We start from the raw sequence: 25,000 nt of genomic DNA, 5'->3' as shown, positions 1-25,000 counted from the left end.
CCAGCAGAAGCTTCGAGACTCGTCGGGAATGATCTTCAGCCTCAGCGCTGATGCCAAAGCCTTTCTGCCGGGGACGCCGGCGAGCGGAGAGAAAGCCGGACAGCAGTTCCCGACCTCGACTGAGGGCAAAAGTGCCAAGGAAGAGTCTCAGTCACTCCTACGGGTAAGAGATGATGGTCTATGTCTGTCCACTCTGTTTGGACTTCATGCTTTTCCTTTCCAGTTATTCACACTCTGAGGGTCTGAGGGGTTTTCTGGGCCCTGGTGGTGTTCTGACATGCACTGATATTTGTGCTTATTTCTGTTACTCATAACATTTTAATGGCTAAAGTCTGATCACACTGTTTTCAGGACCAACTCTGCTGCAATAATATGTGAGCAGCATGCATTTAAAAGTTTGTAGTTTTGGGAAAATGACGTTTATTCGTGGGTTAGGGTTAGGATTAAGGCACTGAAGTAAGGCCATAAAACCCATGTGACCGTGCTCAACAATAAGGATTTTTTTATTTTTTTGTGCTGGCATTTTCATTGGCCACACTAAAATGAGTAAAATCTTACGTACATAAATATATTGCTAAAATGTTTCACTAAAATACTATATATATATATATATATATATATATATATATATATATATATATATATATATATATACAACAATAATTATTATTATTATTTGTTTTAAATACAGATATATTTTTATTTGAGATATTTTTTCATATTTTTACATGTAATATTTTATTTAAATAAAATATAAAATATACAAACAAATAATCTATAATAATACAACACATTATTTTTTTATTTAATATTTTATTTAAAATATAATTATATAAAAATCTAGTAATGAATTATCATCATCATAATATTGTCTTATTATTATTTGTTTTTTAAATGCATATATATACAATTTTGTTTTATAGGTGTTTTTATTTTTGAATTGAATAACTTATTAAAAATACATAATTTAGCAAACTTTGATCTACATGAGCAATACTGCATACTGCAATTAATCGCATCTAACATAAAAGTTTTCGTTTACATGTGTGTGTGTATATATATATATTATTATATTTATATATACATACAGTATATTCACACAGGCTCACATATACTGTATATAAATAAAATTTTATATATATATATATTTATATACAGTATATGTGAGCCTGTGTTGAATATATGCATGCTGCAATCAAATATATATATTTGATTGCAGGTTGTGTTTTCTGTACAAGTAATTGGTACAAATAATTTAATAAGAGTATATGTACGATATCAACAAATCTGAGATGTATTGTCTGCACAGCATTGACCCGTTCTGAAACTCTCTCACTGGCCGTCCTTGTTTTTGAGCCCTGACCTGAGAACATCTGCAGTGTTTCTGTTGGGCTGGAGGACCAGTGTCCACGACAGTAAAGTCTTATCAATTGCTTCTCTGTGCCTATTTACTGAGCAGCTTGCTTGTTGTCAAGCTTAAGTTGTGTGTGTGTGTGTGTGTGTGATCATCCTGAAGTCAATATGTGCAGAGACCCTCTGCAGCTTAAAAACCTGGACTAACTAATTGATGCAGTTACACAGAGCCATCGAGGTCCTCATCTCTGAGAGACAAACAAAACTGAAAAAACTGGAGCATATACGTTCTCTGAGCTTTGGGTAGTGGACTATACACTCAAATCTGATGGAAAGATATAATAGGGAGTACAAGGGCATTGCAACAAATAACAAGACACTGGATTCACAGGTGACAAAATCCAAATTTATCCTCAAATTTCTGATCACTGCACACCTCAATGATGGAAATTATGACCGATATAGGCCTTGTGAGGAAGCAGTGCTTTACTGGAGTCTTATTTCAGTTAAAAAGCTCACATTAGAGATCTTGTTTGTTAATACATTTATAGCATTTACTTTCAGCACTGTATTGATATCACTCAACAATTCTGGTTCGATTCTGCAGACTCTGTTTAAACTTAGAATATAATTTTACCCTTAGACATGCTCTATTTTAAAATCTACTTTTTAGACTGACAATTTATTCATTTTAGACTTTTTGACTATACATTTTAATATTACATTTTTAGAAATCGCCCATTGATTTACATCAATCATCAATCATCGCAGTGTTTGCATACTTGAATTGTGATTGGTCTAGTCATCCGTATATTTACCATTTATGACATACGCTGAGGATCATGTCATTGTTAAAGCGGATTGCATATGATTAAATATATTTACGTGTTCTTTTGCAGCCTTGCAAGCATTAATGTTGCCAAATCTGGTTGAAAATTCCTGTAAATTCTCTTCTGCGTCAATGTCAGAAGATGAATACATATCATTAAATGTGTGTTGGTTACAGTGAGCTGTACGTAATGGCTGTATACATCTGTAACAATGTATTTGCGTTTCTTGTCTTCCCATATTCCACGGTCTCTGTCAATCGGATAACATGGTGAATCTGACACAGTGGTTTCAGCTGCACAGAAGCATGTGTTGCGAGTCTATAAAAATCAGGACGTATAGTGTCTCTGTTATACTAGTTGCGATCAGGGCTTTTTTTTCCACACAGTTGTTAAAGGTGAGCAGAAAAAAGACAGGCGGAGACTGCTTAAAGATGCACAGCTAGTGAAAGCAGGAGTTCTACAAAGGCTTTTTTATGTAATGTATTCACTGTCTGACATTTCCAGCAGAATTGGGCTGCGGTTAAATGTTAAATGCAAACCCAAGGTCGTGCGATGGTGTGTATTCAACAGCTCTGTATATTTATGTGCGCGTTAAAGCTCCCCGTTCTTCTTTGATCTTCACGTCGACTGACAGCAAGAGGAAGGAGTGGCTCTCCCGCAATTTCTGACATAATTTCCGCTTGTTTGCCTGTATTTTAACGCTGAGCTCTGAGTAACAAGAGGCCCCTGCTGGGAATCGTTCCTTCCTGTGCATCTCCAATCCAAAAGGCATCACTGTCTGATGTAACTGGCCCAAAAAAAAAAAAAGAAAAGCAAGGGGAACGGGAATGGGTTTTCCTCACTGGATGGTTCTGGAAAGGGTTGGCAGGAGAGAAGGCCAGGCGTGGTCCGCTCGGTGGTTAAGTCATTAGGCTAGGCGTGTCGAGAGTGTGTGAAAGCTTCGGGGTGGAGGTGGAGGCCTCGCTCTAGCCCTCAGGAAATGTTGAATCAGAACATTTTTTGGGACTGCTAGGGCTTAATGGGACTCAGAAGGGATCTGAAGTCCGTCACAATATTTTTTGAGTTACCATGACTTGGCGTGTGAGTCATCTATCGTATTATGAAACCCGGCTCAGCCAGGGAGGGGTTCCTCACCGAGGAACCTGAAGAACCCAGTCTGGAGCCAAAGCTCACACAGACCTGATTCAGGTCTCGTAGAGGAGATTGATAACTGAGACGGAGACTTTGTGATGAGGGGTTTGGCTTGGGAGGTGCTTTTAGAAACTGGAGAGCTAATGGTTTCTTTCCTGCTCTTCTTGGTTTTTGTTGCATATTTGCCGATTTAGTCTTCTTGCGAGAACAAAAATCTGAGAAAAACATTAGTGATTCATCATTTTTTAATTCTTTTAGTTTTGTTGTTGTTGTTGTCTTCCCACCTTCACATATTAGATAATGTGTTCACATTATATGCCACCTTTGGCCAACTTTTATTAGCCGTTTGCATTAATTGAGAAAAGAAAGACCTGCATCGCCTACAATTTCTATGATCTTCTTCCAGCCTCCCACTTAGTGACTAAGTTACCACAACTTGATAGAGTGGGATAAAGTTAAATTTCACATTTTTCCTTCACAGTTTTGAGTTTATTTTATGAGATATGTGTACTTTTGTCAAAATTAGCATTTAAAAATTTGATCTACGTTGGGCTAACCTTCAACTTCAGATTATTTTATACTCAAGTATGAGCATAATTTTCCCTCAACGATGAATCATTGAGCAATAATGTAGAGGGTCTGGATGCCAGTTTTTCTTTTGGAGAAGAACTTAGTATAATGTATCAATTTTGTCCATTATGAGCCATAGAAACCATTGTATGTTAATTTCTGTGTGTGTGTATATGTATGTGTATGTATGTATGTGTATGTATGTATGTATATGTATGTGTATATGTATATGTATATGTATATGTGTATGTATGTGTGTGTATGTATATTAATACTATATATAATACTATCTAATTTATATTCGTTTTTATTAATATTAATTAGCTTTTGAACCATTTTACATTTTTTGCTTTCATGTTAATTTTAGTTAAATTTTTTGGTAATTTTGTTACGTGCGTTTGTCTATTTCGGATTAATTTATTTTTATTTCAGTTTTTCATTAGTTTATTTATTTCCAGTTAATCATTTTAATGCTTCAACTTATTTCAGTTTATTTGCCAAGGTAACATTTCTTTCAAAACAAGTTTTTCAACTAACATTTATATATATTTTTTTATTTCTGCTTATTTCAATTAACGGATTAGTAGTTTTAGTTTTAGTTAACAATATTAACCCTGATCTATATTCCTCTCCATATTTACACCTATGCATTCATGTTAGGACAGTTGATTGTATTTTAACATTTTAGCAGTTTTTTTCTGATGTCTAGCATTGTTATAAAACATCTAGCGCTGCTCCTGACTAAAGATTTTTCTAGCCGACTTATAGTCATTCATTTGAGCCATTAATCGACTAATTGCTCGTTTATATGAATTAAAAAATTTCAATATATACTGTGAGGAATACTAAACCATAATGAACCTTTAATATATAGGCATAATATAGCCTATTCCGCGCTCAAGCGCACACATAGCTTGCTGCAAAGCTCCGTCAAAAGTAATGATTATGAATGTGGCAAGGAGACATTTTGATTATTTATTAATAAACTAGTGTTATCTGTGTCAGTGTCAGTAAAGTTGACAATACTGACTCATATTCCATAATCAGAGAGAATTTGTGTATTTGTGTCGAACTCCATGTTGTGCAGTAAGCGCTCTAATACTTTAGCTTCCACACTCCGCACAAACACTTGGATTAGATATGTGCCTAATAATAATAGCGCACGGTTAACGTTAGAGCGAGCGACCGGCCAAGTTACTTCCCTGTTTCAAATGATAAGCCATATTTGAGGTCGATGGATGATAGGCGAATGTTTGGATTTCCTACTGACTGCCCTTGACAGTCAGTGACTCTGATTTCCAGCTTCCTCACACCCATAGAGAGCCGTTCTCCCCCTGTGTCAGTGTTCGGCTGCTGGCCCGTTACCGGCGTCTCCTCATGCCAGAGCTCATTACTCCTGGTCCAGTGTTCTCCTGCATATTACCCAGAATCCAACACGTCCAGCGATCAGCAATTAACCCCTCCGGTGAATTGTGGCTGTGCCCTGCCACACAATCATTGTTTAGGGTTGTGTTCAAAAGGGACACTGTTTTTTGCAGTTGACCTCCTGCCAGTTGCGGGTCACGTTAATTGCCCCAGATTGATATTCCCGCTGTGCTCGGTGCTGGAGTTGGTCAACCCCTGGAGCAAACGGATATGTTTTTTCATCTGTGAAGACTAATCATGCGGTTATCCTTTTATGTTGCCTCTTAGTGCACTTCAGTATCTCTAAAGATAGTCCAGTTGCTATTACCTAATTAAGCCTCCAGCCACAAACCCTGCAGATCATACTAAACTTTAATTTTACTACTTAGACTTTCCTAACTTAACCCTCTGTCTTTGTAGCACTGAAAATGCTAGTTTTGCGTGAGGATCTCTAGAATAGTTTTTGATGTGATTTGCGTTCAGAGAACTTTTCCTACCCTTTGTCTGATTTGATTATTTTGACTCTTTAAAAAAAGAAAAGAAAAAAAAAAACACCAGCCAGGAGTCAGCAGATGTGAGGATTACTGCACTATTGGTACCAAATAAAATTGTACAAATAATTACTTTTTCCAAACAGGCTTCCCAAACATTTCCTCCAGGTGCCCATTGGCCAGACAAACAAGTAGTTTTACATTGATTGAATCTAGGGATCAACTGGTAGATGCGAGAAACATATTTCTCCATTGAAGGCCATTCAAAAGTAGCTGTGTAAAATTTTATTTAATTTTATTTAATTTTATTTTATTTTATTTTATTTTATTTAATTTTATTTTATTTTATTTTATTTTATTTTATTTTATTTTATTTTATTTTATTTTATTTTATTTTATTTTATTTTATTTTATTTTATTTTATTTTATTTTATTTTATTTTATTTTATTCCAAAAAGCATTATATTATATTATATTATATTATATTAAATTATATTATATTATATTATATTATATTATATTATATTATATTATATTATATTATATTATAATATATTATATTTATGTATTATATTATATATTTTTTTATGAATAATTGTTTTATTTTTTAAATTAAAATTAGAGTTAAAACTCTTTGACAAGGTCAGCGACGATCTGTTTGCATCTCTCTCTCTCTCTCTCTCTCTCTCTCTCTCTCTCTCTCTCTCTCTCTAGAGAGAGAGAGAGAGAGAACAGGCATGTGAAGCCAAACTTCTGGCTCTCAGCTCTGTTTTTTTTCTCCGTTTCCTTTTGTTTCTCTTCATGTGTGGTCACCTTCCCTGGAACTTTTTCCATCCCAGATTTCTATTTAGATGTAAGTGTGGCCACGTTTGATCCCAATCTGACACCAAGCCTGGCTGTGGATTCCAGCGTCCAGCACCGCCTGGCCCACATCAAAGAGACAGGAGCCCCTTTTTGTTCCTTAACGAATACAATCTGCCATTTAATTTGTGCGCCGTGTCGGATTAACCGGGCCTCCGAGGAAGGTGACATTCGCTGTTTTCTCCCTTTCCTTTTTCACATGCTTCTTCGCCCACCTCCTTGGGTTGTAGTTCAGCAAGCATTTAGTTGACGTTAAATATGCCGTGCGGATAGACAGCGGGAGAGGGAACTGGTGAAAGGATGAAAGGAGAAGGAGTCTGGGTAGATGCTGATTAGCTTCACTTTACAGCCTAATGAAGAGACGGCTTACCTATTAGTCTGCCGAATCCGAGTGTCAGGTGCCAGGCTTCAGGATTTAGGAGACGACACTGCTACAGAAACCGTTGCGATGCAACAGCAAGCTCGTATGCGGGAGCGATGGATCAGGAGGAGGAGCCAGAGTCCTCTAAACACACACACACAACACAAAACAGTAGTGCTTGGCAGCATGTAAATGTATGATTAACTTGTGGAATGATGTGCTGGCGGAGGTGCAATGACACGAGATCCGCAAAAGCTGCTGTTTTACCCAAGGGCCAGGCGTCCTCTCTAACCAGGCTTTACCAAACCTGAGGCTGATGTTTGAAGAACGATACGCTTATCTCCCGAATATATACTATCATGATAATTGGGTGCCAAATTGATATGTATTGCGATTTTTATGAATTGCAATTCTACAAGTATTGAACTTCGATATTACCCTGGAAATCCAGAGTTCTCACGAGAGCACAAGTTGAATTTGCTCAGCGACTTTACTCTGGCGTCGAGTAATGATGCTCATTAAATATGCCCTTGTATCCGAGCTGCACCAATCACATCGGGTTATCTGATATAGGCGGGCCAGAGGCGAGATGACGACAGCGCTGTGACGTCGAAGTCATTAGTAAACATTGCAAGATGGCTATGGATGAACACCAGTTGTTAGAAACGGCTTTGGCCGCTACAATGAACGAGTTAGACTTGGCTTTTTATCTAAAAGAGGAACAGAAGACGGCGCTCGAATCGTTCCTTTGCAAGAAGGCCGTTTTTGCTGTTTTGCCGACCGGATACGGCAAGAGCCTAATCTACCAGTTAGCTCCGCTGGTAGCTAAGCGTATGGGGCTTGTTGTGATTGGTCGTAGTGTTATCCAATTGCATGCAGTGAGATTTTCAAATGCATGCTTGGTGCCGCCCCTCGAGCTGGCCGATTTTCATTAGTCGATGCCAGACCATTAATCTTTCAGATTTAGGTCTGGATTTCCAGGCTACTTCAATATTGCAATGTATTGCGCTTTTTGTTTTGGGACAAAATTTTATCATAAACTTATATGGACTGTATACGACGAGTCATATTTACAAAAGCAGTTTTATTCCAGGAGCATCAATCAGTACCATCCTACAAAATGGTCATTTTTGAATCCTTGGCCTTTGCCGTGGTAATCTCTATCACTGTATTTTTTTAAGATTATGGGCAAGATTTACTAACAGCTTACTCCAGCGCAAACCCACTTTTGGCGTTAAAAACTACTGTTAAGATTTACTAAAGACACGCAGTGAGAAATTAGTGCTGAAAAGGTGCAGATGACCTTATTGCATATGCATTTATTGGAGTTTCCCTTTCATATGCAAAATTTATAGGAGGAGAGTGTTTAAATGAATCGTGCCAGGTGATTTACTAAGGTTTGCGCTAGCCAATTTACAGTTTTTTTGCACCATTATTTACCGCCCCAAAAAAGCACGTCTTAAACCAGACGCTGATTTGCACTGCTCTTGGTAGATTGTGTTGGTCATTATAGAAATGATCCGGCTGCATCTGTTCTTTAATTTGCGACTCGTAAGTAGATCAAGCGCAGAACTTTCCACTTCCATCTGCAATTTTTTTGGGAATTGCGCTCTCACGCTAATTTGCCCTGTTTAGTAAATCTGGCCCTAGGTAGTTTCACTGTATACGACTGAGTAGTTATATAGGTTTATAGTGGCTCATTTTACTGTCAGGAGTACATAGAATATAAAATCATTGTAACATCATATAATGAAGGCTTTGATTACTATAAACATAATTTTAGTGACTTCAGTGCAGGTTGCATGATGCTAGTAGGTGGTGGCAATTGAATATGAATTATATCAATTGTGAATCTTGTCCCCCCCCCCCCCCATAGTGTGTTGACTCTGGATGCATGTGGGAGATATGAATGAATGTCTGTGTTTTGGTGTGGAGTGGCAGATGTCGGAGGGGTTGTTAATCTGGTTGCACAGGTGTGAAGTTGAAGTGCTTTGCACCGTTCTGCAGACAGATGGTTTCTTTCCCCCCCCCTTCGCCTTTCACCACCGTTTCTGCAACGTAAGGCTTCTCTCCGGGTATCGTGCTGACGCGGCAACCCCTTCATGCACATCCGGGAGCGTAATGTGGAGAAGCGTCACCCAATCTGCCCATCTCAGTGCCATCTCCAGCCCCTCTCCAGGTGAGAACGGCAGAGCAACCGGTGTCATTTTCTCCTGCTGATCCCCAAAATACCAATTCATTTCTCTCAAGTCAGATTTCCCTGCACCTGCACAAAACCACTGGAACTAACAATTAATTTCTCCAAGCACATCGTGTCCACATGCCTCTGAATGCACGATTACCCTCTGAGTATCAAAGAGGGATTGTAGCTTAGGAACAGTAAACTTTGATTGCAACAAGCATGTTCTTCATTAGGGATCTATTAGGATCTGTTTAGCATATTTATGTTGCATATGGATATGTTTTGCATATATCTAGATCAAAGGCTTGTTTGGATACTGTACACATGAGAGCGTTCTTGTTTCTTTTTAAGATGGTAAAAGAACATGCTAAAAGTAGAAGAATGATAATCATTTTTACATTGAGCAGGACTGCATTTTAAGATTTAGATTTTAGATCAGATTTAATAGAAGGAATAAGAGTGTTAGCTGGAGCAATTGTAACATTTGTTGAAAAATAAATCAATAAAATGACCCTTTTGTATAATTGGTTTAATGCTTAATTTTGCTGACAAGTATTCACCATTTATATGGTACAAATTATTTTAGCCATTGTGAGTAATGTGCATATTATCACACAAGCCTTATTGCCTACACTCATTATTTCGATTATTATTTACGCCAGTAGGTGGCGAACAGAGACTGTCTAAAAGTAAGTGAGTCATTGAATCGTTCAGTCAATGTTTCGTTTAACAACTCTGATTCATTTAGGGACGAAAATAAGGGCTGTGTTTGAAATCGCACCCTACACCCTCATTCACTATTCCCTACATTACTCCACTAATATAGTCCACTTGAAACAAGTGAGTGAACACAGACACCGAGTGCGCCGAAAGGGCTGATGCTTTTGCATAATTTGTTCTTGCTGTTTAATAATAATTTAAAGCTTAGCAAACTGGCAGCTCCTGTAGTAATGAAAAGATTTATCTTGAATTTTAACTGTGTGTGTGTGTGTGGTTGAACAGTTTTATAAAAGTAATATCATACTTGCATTTGAGCTTTTAGTCTGAATATCAGCACATATTTTGAACACCAGCACTTTTCTATGACATTGCTTGGATGTAATTAATGAATGTATGAATAATATTGTTATAATAATAAATAATTATCATTAAATATCCCCTGTTCCCCCTGTGGTTCCTCTATTCCGGTGAAATGCAGTACTAGTTAAACTAACATTGCTTTTTTTACTGTATTGCTCATTCCTTGCTACTCTTTACCATTGCAAACACCTGTATCTTCTCCAGCTTTGCCTGCTCTCGAGTGAAGAGCAATCTCTTTGTATTGTGTTTCCAATTTGTGCATTTATTATGTGACAAATACACCTTAAAGTTCCTTAACCATAGCACTCAATTCAATGCGAAAGGTTCTCAGGCCTCGAAGTGCGAGTAAACGCAAGCACAGCGTAAATGAGTCATTGCGAGGAGAAAGGCTTGTGATAAACACTACGTCTACTTCGGGCAGGCCTGAAATGAAATTCATTAGGTCTGCCATCGTTTACATTTCCGCCCGCTGCCTCAAATTATATTTAGTGACAGCTGCTTTGATAAGCCACACTGTATGTTTCTGGGACTATTGAATTTCCATCGGGATTTCTTCCTTAACATGTTTCATTTTCTTCTCTATAGCCTTTTCTTTTTTCTCGTCCTCCGTCCCCTTTTGTAATGGTGTGAAGCCAGTCCTGAGGAGGAATATTACATGGTTCCACCTCGCCGGTGCAGATGAATGGGGTGGGTGGAGCCGTTTCCCGACGAAGAAAAAATAGATAAATGATCTTTTCTTCTGATCATCATCATAAGTCTTTAATTACTGATGCCATTTTACAGATGACCAGGCCCTCTAATCTCTCTTCAGCCGGCCCTACCGGTGTATACAGCTGAGTTTCACAACAGAACAGCTTTTATTTTCTCTTTTCCTTTGTATCGTTGACTCTCTGTCTGTTTAGAGAGCTCACCACATGATACAGGGACCAACTTGGCATACAGGACACTTTCCATGAAGGTACCAAATAGGGCCATTCTCTTTTTCTTATTCAACAAATGGTCAGTAAAACGAGGTGCTTAACCTTTAGAAAATGCTGATCGTGTGGCCCAAGAAGTCAAAATAAATATTAAAGGAGCTGCTTTCTCTTTCTATTCATTTTAAATGAGCTTTGCAGGTTTTACAACCAAATTTTCGCTTTAAATGCTCTCATTTGTGTTTCGTTTTTCTAGCAATAAACATTGAATAACAATCAAAGTTTGAATAGTTTTTGGTAATGCAAATGGGTTAATGAAAAACCAAAAAAAACGTTTTGAATAGCAATTCAACAGATAATATCAAAAACATGCCTATTTTAATATTTCAATGCTTTTTATACTATTTTAAGTTGTTGGATACAGTCAAGAAGGAGACCGGCCAAAATCACAGTTTTAAGGGCAGATACAGACGTTTGATGTTTAAAACTAGACTAGTCATGCTAGGTTTATATTTTTTAAACGAACATATCTTGTAGATCTCACAAAAAAGTGCTAAAACCTTTTGAGATGTCAAAGTGTACCTTATTCTTGGAAAGTGCCACTGATTCCTGTAACACTGCTGGTTTTTATGCCACAAAATTGTGGGTTACCAACTAGAGAGGCCATGAAAGGTTGCAATTTACCTCAAAAGATTAGAAGCACAACACAGTGATGTTTATCTTTGTGTGTCTATATCTTGCCAATAAAATACATGTTTGTAGATCATTTTCAAGATGGTATTATCTACAACATGAGCTGTTTTCCAATAGCACACAGTCCTTCCATCTAATTTAACTGGGCTGTGCTTTCTATGCCCAGTTGTTCCTAGCAGAATGGAAGCTTGGCAGGATTATTGGTTGGTTGCCCTTTCAGGAAGTCGGCCTCACTGACAGAAAGATGACCAAGGTTATTTTCCTTTGGTGATAATAAGTAATGGCTTATATAGATCAGTGAGCTCTAATCACAGATTCCTCCCCACATCTCATTACTTTAACATTCTTTTAGCTGTATCAGCGGCAGCGGTTCTTAGGCGATAATTTCCTCATCGTTCAGTGCTGAGTGGATCAGAGTTCTGGGCGAGATGCAACGGAATGACAATCCGCTGGCCAGAAAAGAGGAGGCAGAGAACAGGCTGTACCTAAAGACTTATTTTATAAGAAATACTATTTTTTGCTAAAATGACAAGAAGAAAAAAATGGTCCTTTTTTCCTCAGAGAAGCTAATTAGAGTGTTAAACTTTTATTTTATTTTTCCCCTCATTAAATCCTCTCCATATTTCTGTGCTTTTTAACAAACACTTCGCAATGCACTTGCAATATTTTGCACTGATTGTCTTTGCCCTTTTCTGGTCATGTAGATAAAGGCGAATGCTGCAGTTTGATTTGAGGATAATACACTTCTTCATAGGGCTGCGCGATTAATCATAATTGATTTTTGATTTTGATTTTGGCTTCCAACGATTATGAAAACAGGATAATCAAGGTAAAATGATTATTGTGCCGCTGCCGCATTCAATCAAGCGCACCTTTCTTTGAGTGAGTGTTGTGAAATGCACTCTACTGTCGCTAAACTGCGGGACGTGTTTGATATTAAACAGAGTTATTAACAGCGCATTAAGCTGCAAAAGAGACACTGTTTCATGGGCGGCTTTCTGTGCGCGCGCTCTGAGTCTGAGCCGAATGCGGATAAGCAAATGGGCTTCGGATATGCACCTTAACACTATGTCAAAATGTCTTTTTGGAGAGTATTCACATAAACACAGGGGGTTATGTATTAAGTATACACGTAACGTACACAGTTGGGAAAGAAAACGCATGTGTAACAGTATATTGGATCCGTGCATTAGCTCTTAAAGTGACAGCAGCCTAATAAACCTGATGCAGTCTAGGAAAATCACTCACTGATCCTGACTGAATAACTTAAAGCTACACTGTGTAATTTTTTAAGTTGATTATTTGCAAAAAACACTTTGTTCTTTCAAAATGATATGTGCTCATTAATGTGTAATTACTTCTACCAACTAATCAAGTATTCTCGTAAGCGTAGAATCTGCCATCACTCGAATGGTGGCAGCCATGTTGCGCCTCCATCTTGAAAATACATTAGCCAAAGAGGGACATACCTGGAAATTCAAGCTTCGCCTTTCACGCTTTTACACTCAGTGGCACCGTGACGAATGCGAGGGGGAGATTACTCGCGACTGCCGGCAGATTTGAAATAATACGGCCACCGTAGGAGTTAAAACGCCCTCGGAATGGGAGGGGCTAGAAAGTAATATTCAGTTGGTAGTCATAAACAATTTCACCGCTAGATGGGAGAAAATCCTACACAGCGTAGCTTTAAGTTGCTTTAATAATCAAGCGTGGTGCTTTCCTGTAGCTCAAACAGTAGCTCGTTGGCGCTTGCAACGCCAAGGTCATGGGTTTGATTCCCAGGGAAAGCAAGAACTGATAAGAATGTAAATGTGTACCTTGAAATGCAATGTAAGTCGCTTTGGATAAAAGCGTCTGCCAAATGCATAAATGTAAATGTAAATAAGGATTAATCTATATTTATATAAGACTATGCAGTGTTATTTTACATATTCAATGTTTTACTTATCTGAATAGCACTGTTAGTACATCTTCATGAAAAACTTCTGTTGTATTCGTTAATTTTGTTTGTAATTAGTTTCTTTGTTCTTGTTGTATTGTTGACTGTTTACTTGTATTATGTATTTATTTTGTGGCCCTTTTTCTTACATTAGTTAACCTAGTGTTAGTTTTTGATGAAGGATTGATAATTGTGAAAATTCTGTGATATTTAAAATGACTCGTATCGTGAAATAAGACTTATATAAGACAACTATAATCGCGTTAAACAGTCATGATTATGATTTTTTTTGTCCTGCAACCTTGCACACATAAATCTTGAACAGCTCGTCCACAGCTTGGGCTCAGTTTGCAGAATGTTTCGGTTTATGGGTTTGAATGCTTTGCTTACACAGAACTTATTGTTCTTTTATTGCCGTTCTTAGCAAGATTTTGTTAATGTCTGTGTTTGTTTGTCATCGAGCGTGCGTGTGTGTTTGTGTTTCCCGTCCATTTGTGTTCTAGAACCGTGCTAATGCTGCTCAGACAGGAAGTGGAAAAACTTCCCCCACATCTCGCAGACGAATTCTGTAACAGAGTGCCACATTTTATGAGCAAGGACGGGAGGGAAGAGAGAAAAAAAAAAGTGTGTGAGTACCTGCTGTAGTGTACGGTCTGAGAGCATGACCTCACCGTCTGAGGGGGCGGAATACACTGAGCCGTTTCAACAGTCTTCCAGGACGCCCCTGTTTATTTTTGTCTATGGAATGATGGGAAATTTGACTGCTGCAGAAACAAACTGACACCCTTGTGCACCAGCCGGCCAGTGTGCGTTTGTGTGCGTTTGTGTGTTCGTCCTGTTTCTGGGGTTTGGCTGCTCTGGGCAGGAGGAGGTGGAATGGAAAGGATGGCGAGGTTGTGAGCAAAGTTTGCTGTTCCGTGGCCCATAATGGTCAGATTGTGTTTAAAGCTGAAGCAAGACATAATCGGCGGTAATTCACTCATGTGTCTGTCTGCCATGATTACATCCTTCTCCACCATCCTAAATCAAGTCCTTTCAGTTACGGCCAGCTGCTCTCATAACATGTTTGCTCAGCGTCGGTTCCATACGCCACGTGAATTTCCACGCCGTTTTTAGCGAGCGATTAATTTATCGACTTTGAGTCTGAATGGCACTTATGTCAAGTTGCACCGCACCTTCTGTTATTTTTGGCCGCACGCCTCGCTTAGCCTATATTCGCACAGAACCGGGAATGTTTACGCCATGAAGAATAGACTTGCATTGTTATGGAAACCTGATGTTATGTGCAACTATCTTTCCACTGAAAGCCCAAATCCAAACGTGGTTCTCCTTATGTTGCTTTATGTGGTAGCAGGTTGGACCGTGTTCACTGTTTTGTGCGCCCACCCTTCAAACGTTCCAGCCACAGCTGCACCGAATCACCTTGTTAAACAGTGCCGGAAACCTGCCTCCTTACCACCCACGTCTGCTTTCATTCACCAAAACCTTTATAATGATAATAAATGTCAGCGATAATAAAACTTTGCCAGCCCCACCTTCCCGTGACGTTATTTACATTTGAACCCGAGCGAAATTTAAAATGAGAGGGTGTAACGTTATCTGGGTCGGGAGATGCCATGCAAAACACAAGCACGCCCAATATATCGTTGACAAGCGTAATTTCTTCACTGACAGGATGGTGGTTAGAGTTATTTCTATGCTTTATTTACTTTATAATGCACTGTTTTTTAGTATGAATCATTCTTTCAATTCTGCAGTCTCATGACGGATATGTTTTTTTTTGTGTGTAAAATGTCTTGTAGATGTATAACATGTTAAAAAGGTTGAGAATGGTTGAAATGGTCAAATCTGTGTTCAAACATCTGGTTTTGGGGTGGGGTGTTCGTGATCTGTGTCTCATTTGTCCTGATTCCACTTGTTTCCCATGGTGGAAACCCCTCGTACGCCCTCTCTCCATCACGTTTCATCCTCTTCCACCATGAATAATACAGCGTTTCTAACAGAACTGCAAGTCTCTCTTATTGCACTTCAGGGAAGCGACAATATCATCGCCTGTTCGGATCTAACCACCTCAGTCTGTTAAAACTAGGACGTTTTGATCAAATGATGTGTGTGTTTTTTTATAACATTGTTTTCAGCATTTTTGGGCAATTTTTTTAATTGCACTATATTTGTCTTAAAGTGATAGCACATCTTGTTTAGGTAAACCATCAATTGTTATTTTTAGTATAATTTATATAATATAGTTTTTATTGATATTTTGAATTAGACTTTTAATATTTTCAGTTTTCATTTTAATTTTAGTTTAGTTTTAGTTTAGTTTTTTTTTTTCAAATTCTGTTTTAGTTTTTGTTCCATTTTAAATGTTTCATATATATGTTTTCATATTTAGTTTTAAATTTCAATTCAAACTTAAATTTCTAAACGTCATTTAGGTTTTTTTTTACATTTACTTTTTCAACTAATATTTATATTTTTTTCAACTTTATTTCAACGAACAAAAAAACCCCACTGCCTTCTGCTTTAAAATGGCTGATAAAACCTGAAGACATTATTAAAAAACCCATCATGTTTTGCATTTAAACCTTAAACTTACTCAAAATGAGAGCAGATCTAAATTTGGATTGTCAATATGTCACTTAAGATCATATCTGCATTTAACGATGAAGCAATTGTATATGTGGCGTCATTCAGAAAGCCAGGTTTGCGCATTGAACGGTGCCAGAAAGAGCCCTAATAATGCAGGAGGGGCCTGAAACCAGAATCCGAGCGGAGCTATTTATGACCTACAGAAGAAGATGAGAGAGATGAAAAAAACAGTACTGCATAATTTGAATGTTTATATGAATTATGCTTTTGATTTACTGACCAAAGCTTGCTTGTTTGAACACAGAGGTCTAATTCCAGGGCCAGGCCGACTGCAATGAGACATCTGTTTTAACTATGCACGACAAAAGTCATTGACCTGACAGAGGATTTACCAGACTTTTTTTTTTCTCTCCCTCCTCCTCTTTCATGTCCTTCGCTCCTGTCTAGGGTGTGAGACGACAGCCGTAGAGTTGAGGGAAACCGGCGTTGCGTGTAGATGAGACGTTGTGCTCTGTACCCTACTGCAAATGAACATCTGGCCGGCATATTGGTTCCATGTGTGAAAATGAGATCCGTCCGAATAATGACCAGTCTCAATCAGGAATCAGGGCTGGGGGATGAATGCACGCTGATCCTGATTTGCTCGACAGTTCAAATTGGCAGCACCTTACATAATTAAGGAGCAATTGGCCAAGATTAGGCGGGCTTCAGACCCTGACCGATCATTAATTTCGAGCCCCGTCTCAGGGTCTGGCCCCCTGCTTTTTACTACCCCGCCGACCTCCTCTGGAGTTTGCCAAAGCACTATCAGCTGGTAGCTATTTGTCAGAAACCCCCTCATAACGACCTTAATTGTTTTAGACAAACAAGCAAGCTTGTGGCCTAGGCTTTTTATACAGGAAGACATGGCTTCTTTGATCCGTGCTATATTCTTTAGCGAAGCCTCGAAGCTATTTACCAAAGAGATTTATCCACAGACAGACTGATAGACAGACAGACTTTGAGACTCCAAAACAGCCACTTTTTTGACTCTCGGGCCGATTTAGAGATGAAAGAAACCCCAGTGCTTAAAGGGATGGTTCAGCAAAAAAAAAAAAAGAACTGTACGGATCTATTTAGTCAAAAATACATTATAAATGGAAGTCTTACAAACAAAAAATTTTATGGATCTTTTTATGAGCAAAACTCTAACTCTAACTCTAAACTCTAAAATGATAAGAAAGACTTGAAAGTAGTTTGGCATCATATTATAATATTATGTCTAAAAATGATTTCATTTGTTCCATGGAACCCAAAAGAAAATATTTTGAATAATTCATTAACTGTAAAAGTAAAACTTTGGACCCCATTGACTTTGATTGTATCGGGAAAAAAAACCCTTTTTTTTGTGCGTTTGGCAAAAAATCTCGGGTTACGCTTTATTTTAAGGTGACGTAGTTACGTTGTACTTACTCAAATAAGTACTGAGTAATATTAATTAACGTAAACATAAATTAAGGTAAGTTACTTAAGTGCATAATTTACAGTGATAACTATAGTAAGTACATGTAGTAACGTGTAACTACGTCACCTTAAAACAAAGTGTTACCGAAATCATATTAACATGAGGGTCAGTAATTTCTTTTGGGTGAACTTTCCCAAACAATTAAGCTTCGCACAATCATTTCAGCCGAGCTAAAAAAAGCACTGTAGAAATGTTTGTGCACGGTCGTGTCATTTGTCATATTACTCGGCGCAGGTGGCATTTGAGGCGAGTGTGGCATAATGTTAGCATATGAGTGCTGACGGTGGCTGTTATGCTTCATTAAGGGCCATAAATGCTGCCTTTGTAAGGGGGGAAACAGTTTGCTCGCACACTATTTGGCAGCGGTATTGTAAGGTAATCTTGAGTGAATCCGCTGACAGCTTTTCCAGGTATCACGGAATGACAGCACACCCAAATTGTTTAGAGAGAACACTAGCTGATTTGGCACGACGATTCTCAGCGTGGTACGAATAAACAAAGCGCAAACATTCCCATTGTTTACAGGCGTCGCTCCGCAACGGCTCCCGTCCATCAAGGCTTCGGTGTCGGTGATGGAACGGTTCCGAGAGAGGAGGAGACGTGATCAGGAGAATGTGCAGCAGCCCTAAAACGAAAGGGGCAAGTCCATATGTGTGATTCTCTAGCCGTAAACAGCTCACAGCCAGTGTCAATTACGACGTCAGACGTGACGGCAGCTATAATCACAGCAAGATGGACCGTTCTCACTCATACTTGTCAGGACATCTGCGCGCTGAATCACAGATCGGTGTGCATGTTTTCTGGCTCGCTCTCACGCTGCGCAGTGGAGGCTTCTGGGAGCTGCAGGAAAAACGTGGCAGCGGGGCATCAAACAAACAAGCCGGCGTGAAGCATGTTCGTCTGCGTACGCCGGGGGCCTGACTTTCCTCGCATTCGTTGCAGATCGCTGCCTGCTCTTCCCTCTTTTCTCTTTCATTTCCCTCTGTAATCGCTTAATGGCTCGAGGACGCAGTGCCACACCTACACTTCTCTAACGATTCCCCTTTTTTCAGGTATCGGCACGCTCTGATTGTCTTCCTGTGCATTTCTCAACATCGCTCTGTAACAACATCTTCTCTTTTCTCTCCCGCTATCTTGCTCACTCCGCAGCTTTGTTTAGAAAGGGGCCGTGGAGACAGGAGAAAGGGGGAAGAAAACGAGAAGAGGGGAAGCACTCTGTTTTTGTTATTAAAAGATGTTTTCACTGTGGAATGTGTGCATTAGCTGTAGATTGTTTCCTATTAGCAGCTTATCTCCAAGGCTTTTGGCTAAGGGCCTGGCCAGAGCTTTTTTTTCCAAAGAGAGAGAGGGGGAGAGAGAGAGTGAGAGTGTCAGTCTTGATGAGAAAGAGCCCATGCAGTGCCTGGGGAATTAACCACTGCTGCCATAGAAACCCTGAAATCCATGACACTGGCAGTCCGGTGTGTGACGTGGCAAACACCCTTGGCTGACCAAGCAGAACCTGTGCCCTCACTTCAGGAAGACTGAAAGCAAGAGGGAGAGAGGAGAGAGAGAGAGAGAGAGAGAGAGAGAGGGAGGGAGGTGTGTGTGTGTGGGGGGGGGGGTAATGTCAGTGTGCTTTCGTTGCACAGATTGTTTGAAAACATGAGTGAAGGGAAGATTGTAGTTTAATAGAGTGGTGCAGGTATGACGTCACTTTGTAGGCCAAAACACAGAAGCAAGTTAGCATTTTAGCGCTTCTGGTTCCATATTCCCGAAGTCAGTGGGTTTTTTGAATGTGGTTTTGGTTAAATGTCTGATATAAGGTCAAGCACAAGCTCGAGACACTTTCATGTTTTATTCTACGGTTGAGTTAGCATGACGCTGGTTCCCCTTGACAAAAATCCAATAGGATTTTCCCATAAGCTTTTGGATTATCGCTAAAAACAAGCTCTGTGAACTTGTAGATTTTTATTTTGTACTCATATATTTGAATTGCTCAACTCGAAATATTTGAGTAAGCTAATAGAATAAATAAATGGAAATCCCAGCCCAGATTCAGTCAAATTTAAGTTTGTTTAAATTTAAAGAAACAAGTTCATAAAACTCAAAACAATGAAACAATTCAGATAACATAAGTTTTGTGTACTCAAAAGAAAAAGAAAGTTAATTTGGTTGAATTAATTGGTTTAATTTAAGTTTACCCTACTTAAACCAATTAATTATTTTGAGCATAAGGGTTTACAATGGTTTTCTCTTAAGGATTGCTCTACTTCTGTGTGACACTTGCTCATAAAGCCTAAATTCAATCTGTTCATCATATAAAGTGATTGAGTTTCTTCAGAAAATTTGGACTAAACTGCTCAATTCATATTGGTTTAACAATCTCTTTATGAACTTTTTGAAGCGTCATAGTGGTAGTTGTGTAGCTGTTTATGGAGGGACAGAAAACTCTCTGATTTCGTCAAAAATATCTTCATTTGAGTTCCGAAGATGAACGAATACGAGGGTGCGTAATTAATAACAGAATTTTCATCTGAGTGAACTATCCCTTTAACAGTCCCACACTTTCTGTCCAACAGAAGTTCTCCGAGAGCTTGTAAAAACCATTCCTGAGCAAATGTGCGCACAATTCTCAGCATTCCTTCGCAGCTGCACCGCTCGGGTTTGGAAAGCACTAGAGTTGAAAAACATGGTGTTCATATTCACTTTTATGGAGGACTAATTAGGGATTTTGTGTGTTTTCACAAACAGGTTGTTCATGGCTACAGATGTTAAGCTTCCTCAGTGTTTGCTGAGCTTGGCCCGTTGGCCTGGACTACCGCAGACTATTTGCTCAGGATAACTTCCTGCTCATTGCTGTTTCAGCATGCTTTCATTTGTGTGCATAAAGCTAGAGATTTTATTTTTATGATGCATCATAGATAATTCATGAAATGAGTGTGGGTTTGTGTTGGGCGAGTTGCTAAATGTGTGTTACGGAGATGGGCCCGCAAGTTAATGGGACCCTTGGCAAATCCGGCAGGAAAAAATAAGTCCGGTTCTGCTCGGCCCCTCCTGGTCATTGGCTTTTTATTTTTAACTTCATTGTTGTAGAAAGGAGGATCAGTGCTGACAGCCCTCCTGCCAGCTGCACTTTTATCTCTCCAGCCCTTTCCAGATGAAAAATACCTTCTGCATTTACAAAAAGTATGTTTTTGCTGTGCATTCATTCAATAGACCACCCTTTCTTTTTAAACAAACATAAACATTTAGAGATTTCAGTTAGAGATTTCTCTCCACAAGAGGGAGAAAGATCGCCTGGAACATAGCAAATCCTGCAATGAAATTTGGCTTAATCCTCGTCTCTCAATGCTAACTCCCCACAGATGTCCCTCTGCCGGCTCCCAGAGACAGGTTCTGTTTCAGCCCAACTCTGGTCAAAGTGACTTAGCCTGTGTAAACCTTGCGACTGCCATTGATTAGCAGTTGTGTCGCTGCCCTCCTCAGACAACACCACTGGGAGCGTCCCGTCCATGCTATTTCTGGGCACTCCAGTAGACCAGATTTCCTCCCAGAACGGCTTGTGTTTAGAAAGCAAAGGTTATTTATTGTTTGCGAAACAGAGAAAGGTGTACATCATACTTTTTGACAGGAAAGGTACAATGCGATATATTATTCATGCGTGTCTGGCCGATAAAACTGTCAGTGCGTCTGCTAATACACTATTATATATATAAAACTGAATTTAGGCACTACAGCAAAACATCAATTATGAATGGGCTTTCTAAGGGTATGCCACTGGACTTGGTTTGCTCACTATTTACTACTTTGTTTATTTATTTTATTGTATTTTTTCCCCCCTTCTGGATTCAGCAGACCTGGGGCTGGATTCTCGAATCATTATTAGGAATGAAATTTTTCTTAGCTGCTATTTTCCTCTTATTTTCTAAATTAACAATAAAGTTAAGAATCTTTTATGTTATGTTAAAACATTTCTTAAGAATGTTCCTGTCTTTATTCAAATTTGAATAAAGAACATTCTTAAGAACAATTTTAGAAAACGCAGTATTGTGAAACATTAGAACTTTAAACAACTGTTTTCTATTTTAATATGTTTTAAAATGTAATTTATTCCTGTTATGGTCACATGATCCTTCAGAAATCATTCTAATATGCTGATTTTCTGCATTTCTGATTACTATCAATGTTGAAATCTGCCTAATATTTTTGTGGAAAAGATTATTTGATAATTAGTAACGTATTACTACTACTAGGAATGAGAAAACATATTTTGTTGGAATTTACTGCTTTAAATGCCACTAGGCAATTTTTTTATTCAGAAAGTTCTGTGATGAATGTTTTCAAAAAAATTTCATCTGGATTAATCCTAAAAATCAAATATTTGAATAAAAAATCTTTTGTTGATATGAGTTGTTTGTCAGTTTTTTGATTTTTTGATTTTCAGAACTACTGTATTTTACCACTATTTGTTTATTTTAAAATGCATCGATCTTGCCATTAAAATAGCCATAGATGTTGGCATGGCAATTAAAAACAAACAAACAAACAAACAAACTTCTAGGGATGAGTACAAGTACTCCACCAACGACTGATAATCTTATCTTTAAAAATCTCAAATTCTGAAATCATTCTCAATTTCTTAAAGGGGTGGTATAATGCCCTTTTCACAAGATGTAAAATAAGTCTCTGATGTCCCCAGAGTGTGTGTGTGAAGTTTTAGCTCAAAATACCCCACAGATATTTTTATACAGCATTTTAAAGTTGTCACTTTTTGAGGGTGAGCAAAAACGCACCGTTTTTGTGTCTGTTCCTTTAAATGCAAATGAGCTGCTGCTCCCGGCACAGGGGGCGGAGCTTCAAGAGCTCGTGTCCTTTTACCTCACACTGACATGCACTAAAAACTTTTAGCCTTTTATGTTCAAACCCAAGTCAGACAATGATGGAGAGACTGTAGAAGAAGTGACAACATGTAGACAACATTTCTGAATGGTTAGTTGATGAATTTATGTAGCTTATGTGTAGTTATCGTCTAGTCATTGATTAGCATATTCTGTCATGATAATCTATAAATCGTGTTCCGGGGGCAGGGTTTATGTAAATTTTAGGGTTTGTGATGTCACTAACCCGGGAGGAAGCTCGTGTAGTCTCTACCAGCCGTTTGTTGTAGTCCTTAAAAAGCAATTTCTTTGAAAGCAAATATCTCCCTTTCCTTTGAACTTTTGAGCGTTGTAACTTTGCAGATCTTGTTTATGCTCAAACAGCAACATTACACACTAACTAAAGTTAGAAAAGTGAAATCATAATCAACCACCCCTTTAACTTCTTCCATGAGAAGATTTTCGTGAATCTGGCTTGTTTTTCTTAGACTTGTTGTAGGTGTTACACCTGGTAGATCGCAATAATCTGGTTCCAAAACTAATATTTCTCCACTGTTCAAAAGCAGCCATATATTTTGATGAAATAAATCTGAATATGCCACCGGAGTAATGTGAGAGCCTATTGCAAACTGCCAATGAGTTGATTTGGAATGCTAACATATTTAGCTTAGTTATTATAAACCTTCTACGTTGCTCTTTTCTGACAACTGTCATCAGCGCTAATGTTTTCATCTCCGTCCGTTATCTCTCTGACAGTCTCAGTTGTGTGGTTTCTCTTCAGTATCTGTGATGTGGTCAGTGAATCTCGGGGAGCACAGGTCAGCATGGGGACAGAATGAGATGAGACGTGAGGGACAGGGACAGGTACAGTTACAGGTACAGGTGCATGGACAGTTACAGGTACAGGGACAGTTACAGGTACAGTTACAGGTACATGGACAGTTACAGGTACAGGGACAGTTACAGGGACAGGGACAGGGACAGTTACAGGTACAGGGACAGTTACAGGTACAGGTACAGGGACAGGTACAGGGACAGTTACAGGTACAGGGACAGTTACAGGTACAGGTACAGTTACAGGTACGGGGACAGTTACAGGGACGGGGACAGTTACAGTTACAGGGACGGGGACAGGTACAGGGACAGTTACAGGTACAGTTACAGGGACAGGTACAGGTACAGGTACAGTTACAGGTACAGTTACAGGTACAGTTACAGGTACAGTTACAGGGACAGGTACAGGTGTGTTTCAGCTACAGTATATGATGCTCACAGAAGCTGCTGTGTACAGATGTACCGCTGTGCTTTGTTAGTATGTTCTCCTTGCTTTTTATGAGTCAGAATCTATGATCTGTCCCTCTTTACACACTCGTTCTTATTGTATTGTTTTACAGATTCTTCATATCCACTTTTCTATCTAAGTTACCCCTAAAAGGTGTAAATTATTATCTTAAGGTACTTATATGCACTCTTTATGTATGTTTGGCTCGAGGTCATGGTGCAAAGGACCCTAGGTTGAAATTACTCCGAACCATCCCTTTAAGGTATAAGTGTGTATTATTGATGGAACTGCATATATGTTATAATATAATATAATATAATATAATATAATATAATATAATATAATATATGTGCAAATTATTATCTCAAGGTACTAATATCCCTTTATGTATTGATAAGGTATAAGTGTGTATCTACTTTGATGCATGTATATTTTCACAGTGCATACATACACTTTTCATGGCTTTATGCAATATATATCCGGTATTTCTGGCATCAACAGTTTGTAGTAATGAAATCTCTTCAATATATGCTCTCATTCGAGTGTTAAGATTCATGGTTTTCTTTATCAAATGCACATCAATGCAGTATGGAGCTGAAGTTGCTGGTGAAATGCAATTTCCTTCAAGCTCCCTAGAGGAAGCACTGGGTTAAATGGAGAGATGTATTCAATTTAACGCTCACTAAAAGTTGAATAAAGGAAGAATAAAATGAGATTTCAGTAAGATTTGTTTTTTTTTTAAAGACATTAATACTTTTCAGCAAGGATGCATTCAATTAATCACAAGTGACAGTAAAGATATTTTTAATGTTACAAAAGATTTCTCTTTCAAATAAATGATGTTCTTTTGAACTTTTGAATCCTGAAAACAATCAGCTGTTTTCAATATTGTTAATAATAATAATAAATGTTTCTTGAGCAGCAAATCAGCATAGTAATGATTTCTGAAGGATCACA

At 38.5% G+C, this 25,000-nt stretch overlaps 1 protein-coding gene across 5 annotated transcripts in view; it reads left to right on the top strand.

Moving 5' to 3' along the window:
* The window catches only part of trps1 (trichorhinophalangeal syndrome I), a 115,314-nt gene that overhangs the window by 44,879 nt on the left and 45,435 nt on the right, over positions 1–25,000 (top strand). For all 5 annotated transcript variants that reach the window (XM_084130694.1, XM_084130698.1, XM_084130697.1 and 2 more), the window contains one exon: positions 1–163. This exon is cut by the window's left edge and continues 420 nt beyond it. In XM_084130694.1, the coding sequence (XP_083986820.1) occupies positions 1–163 (163 nt within the window). The remainder of the gene's footprint in view (positions 164–25,000) is intronic.

The sequence above is a fragment of the Abramis brama genome, assembly GCF_963993115.1.
Source record: "Abramis brama genome assembly, chromosome: 12".
Taxonomy (NCBI): Eukaryota; Metazoa; Chordata; class Actinopteri; order Cypriniformes; family Leuciscidae; genus Abramis; species Abramis brama.
This window is presented reverse-complemented; position numbering and strand designations above follow the sequence as displayed.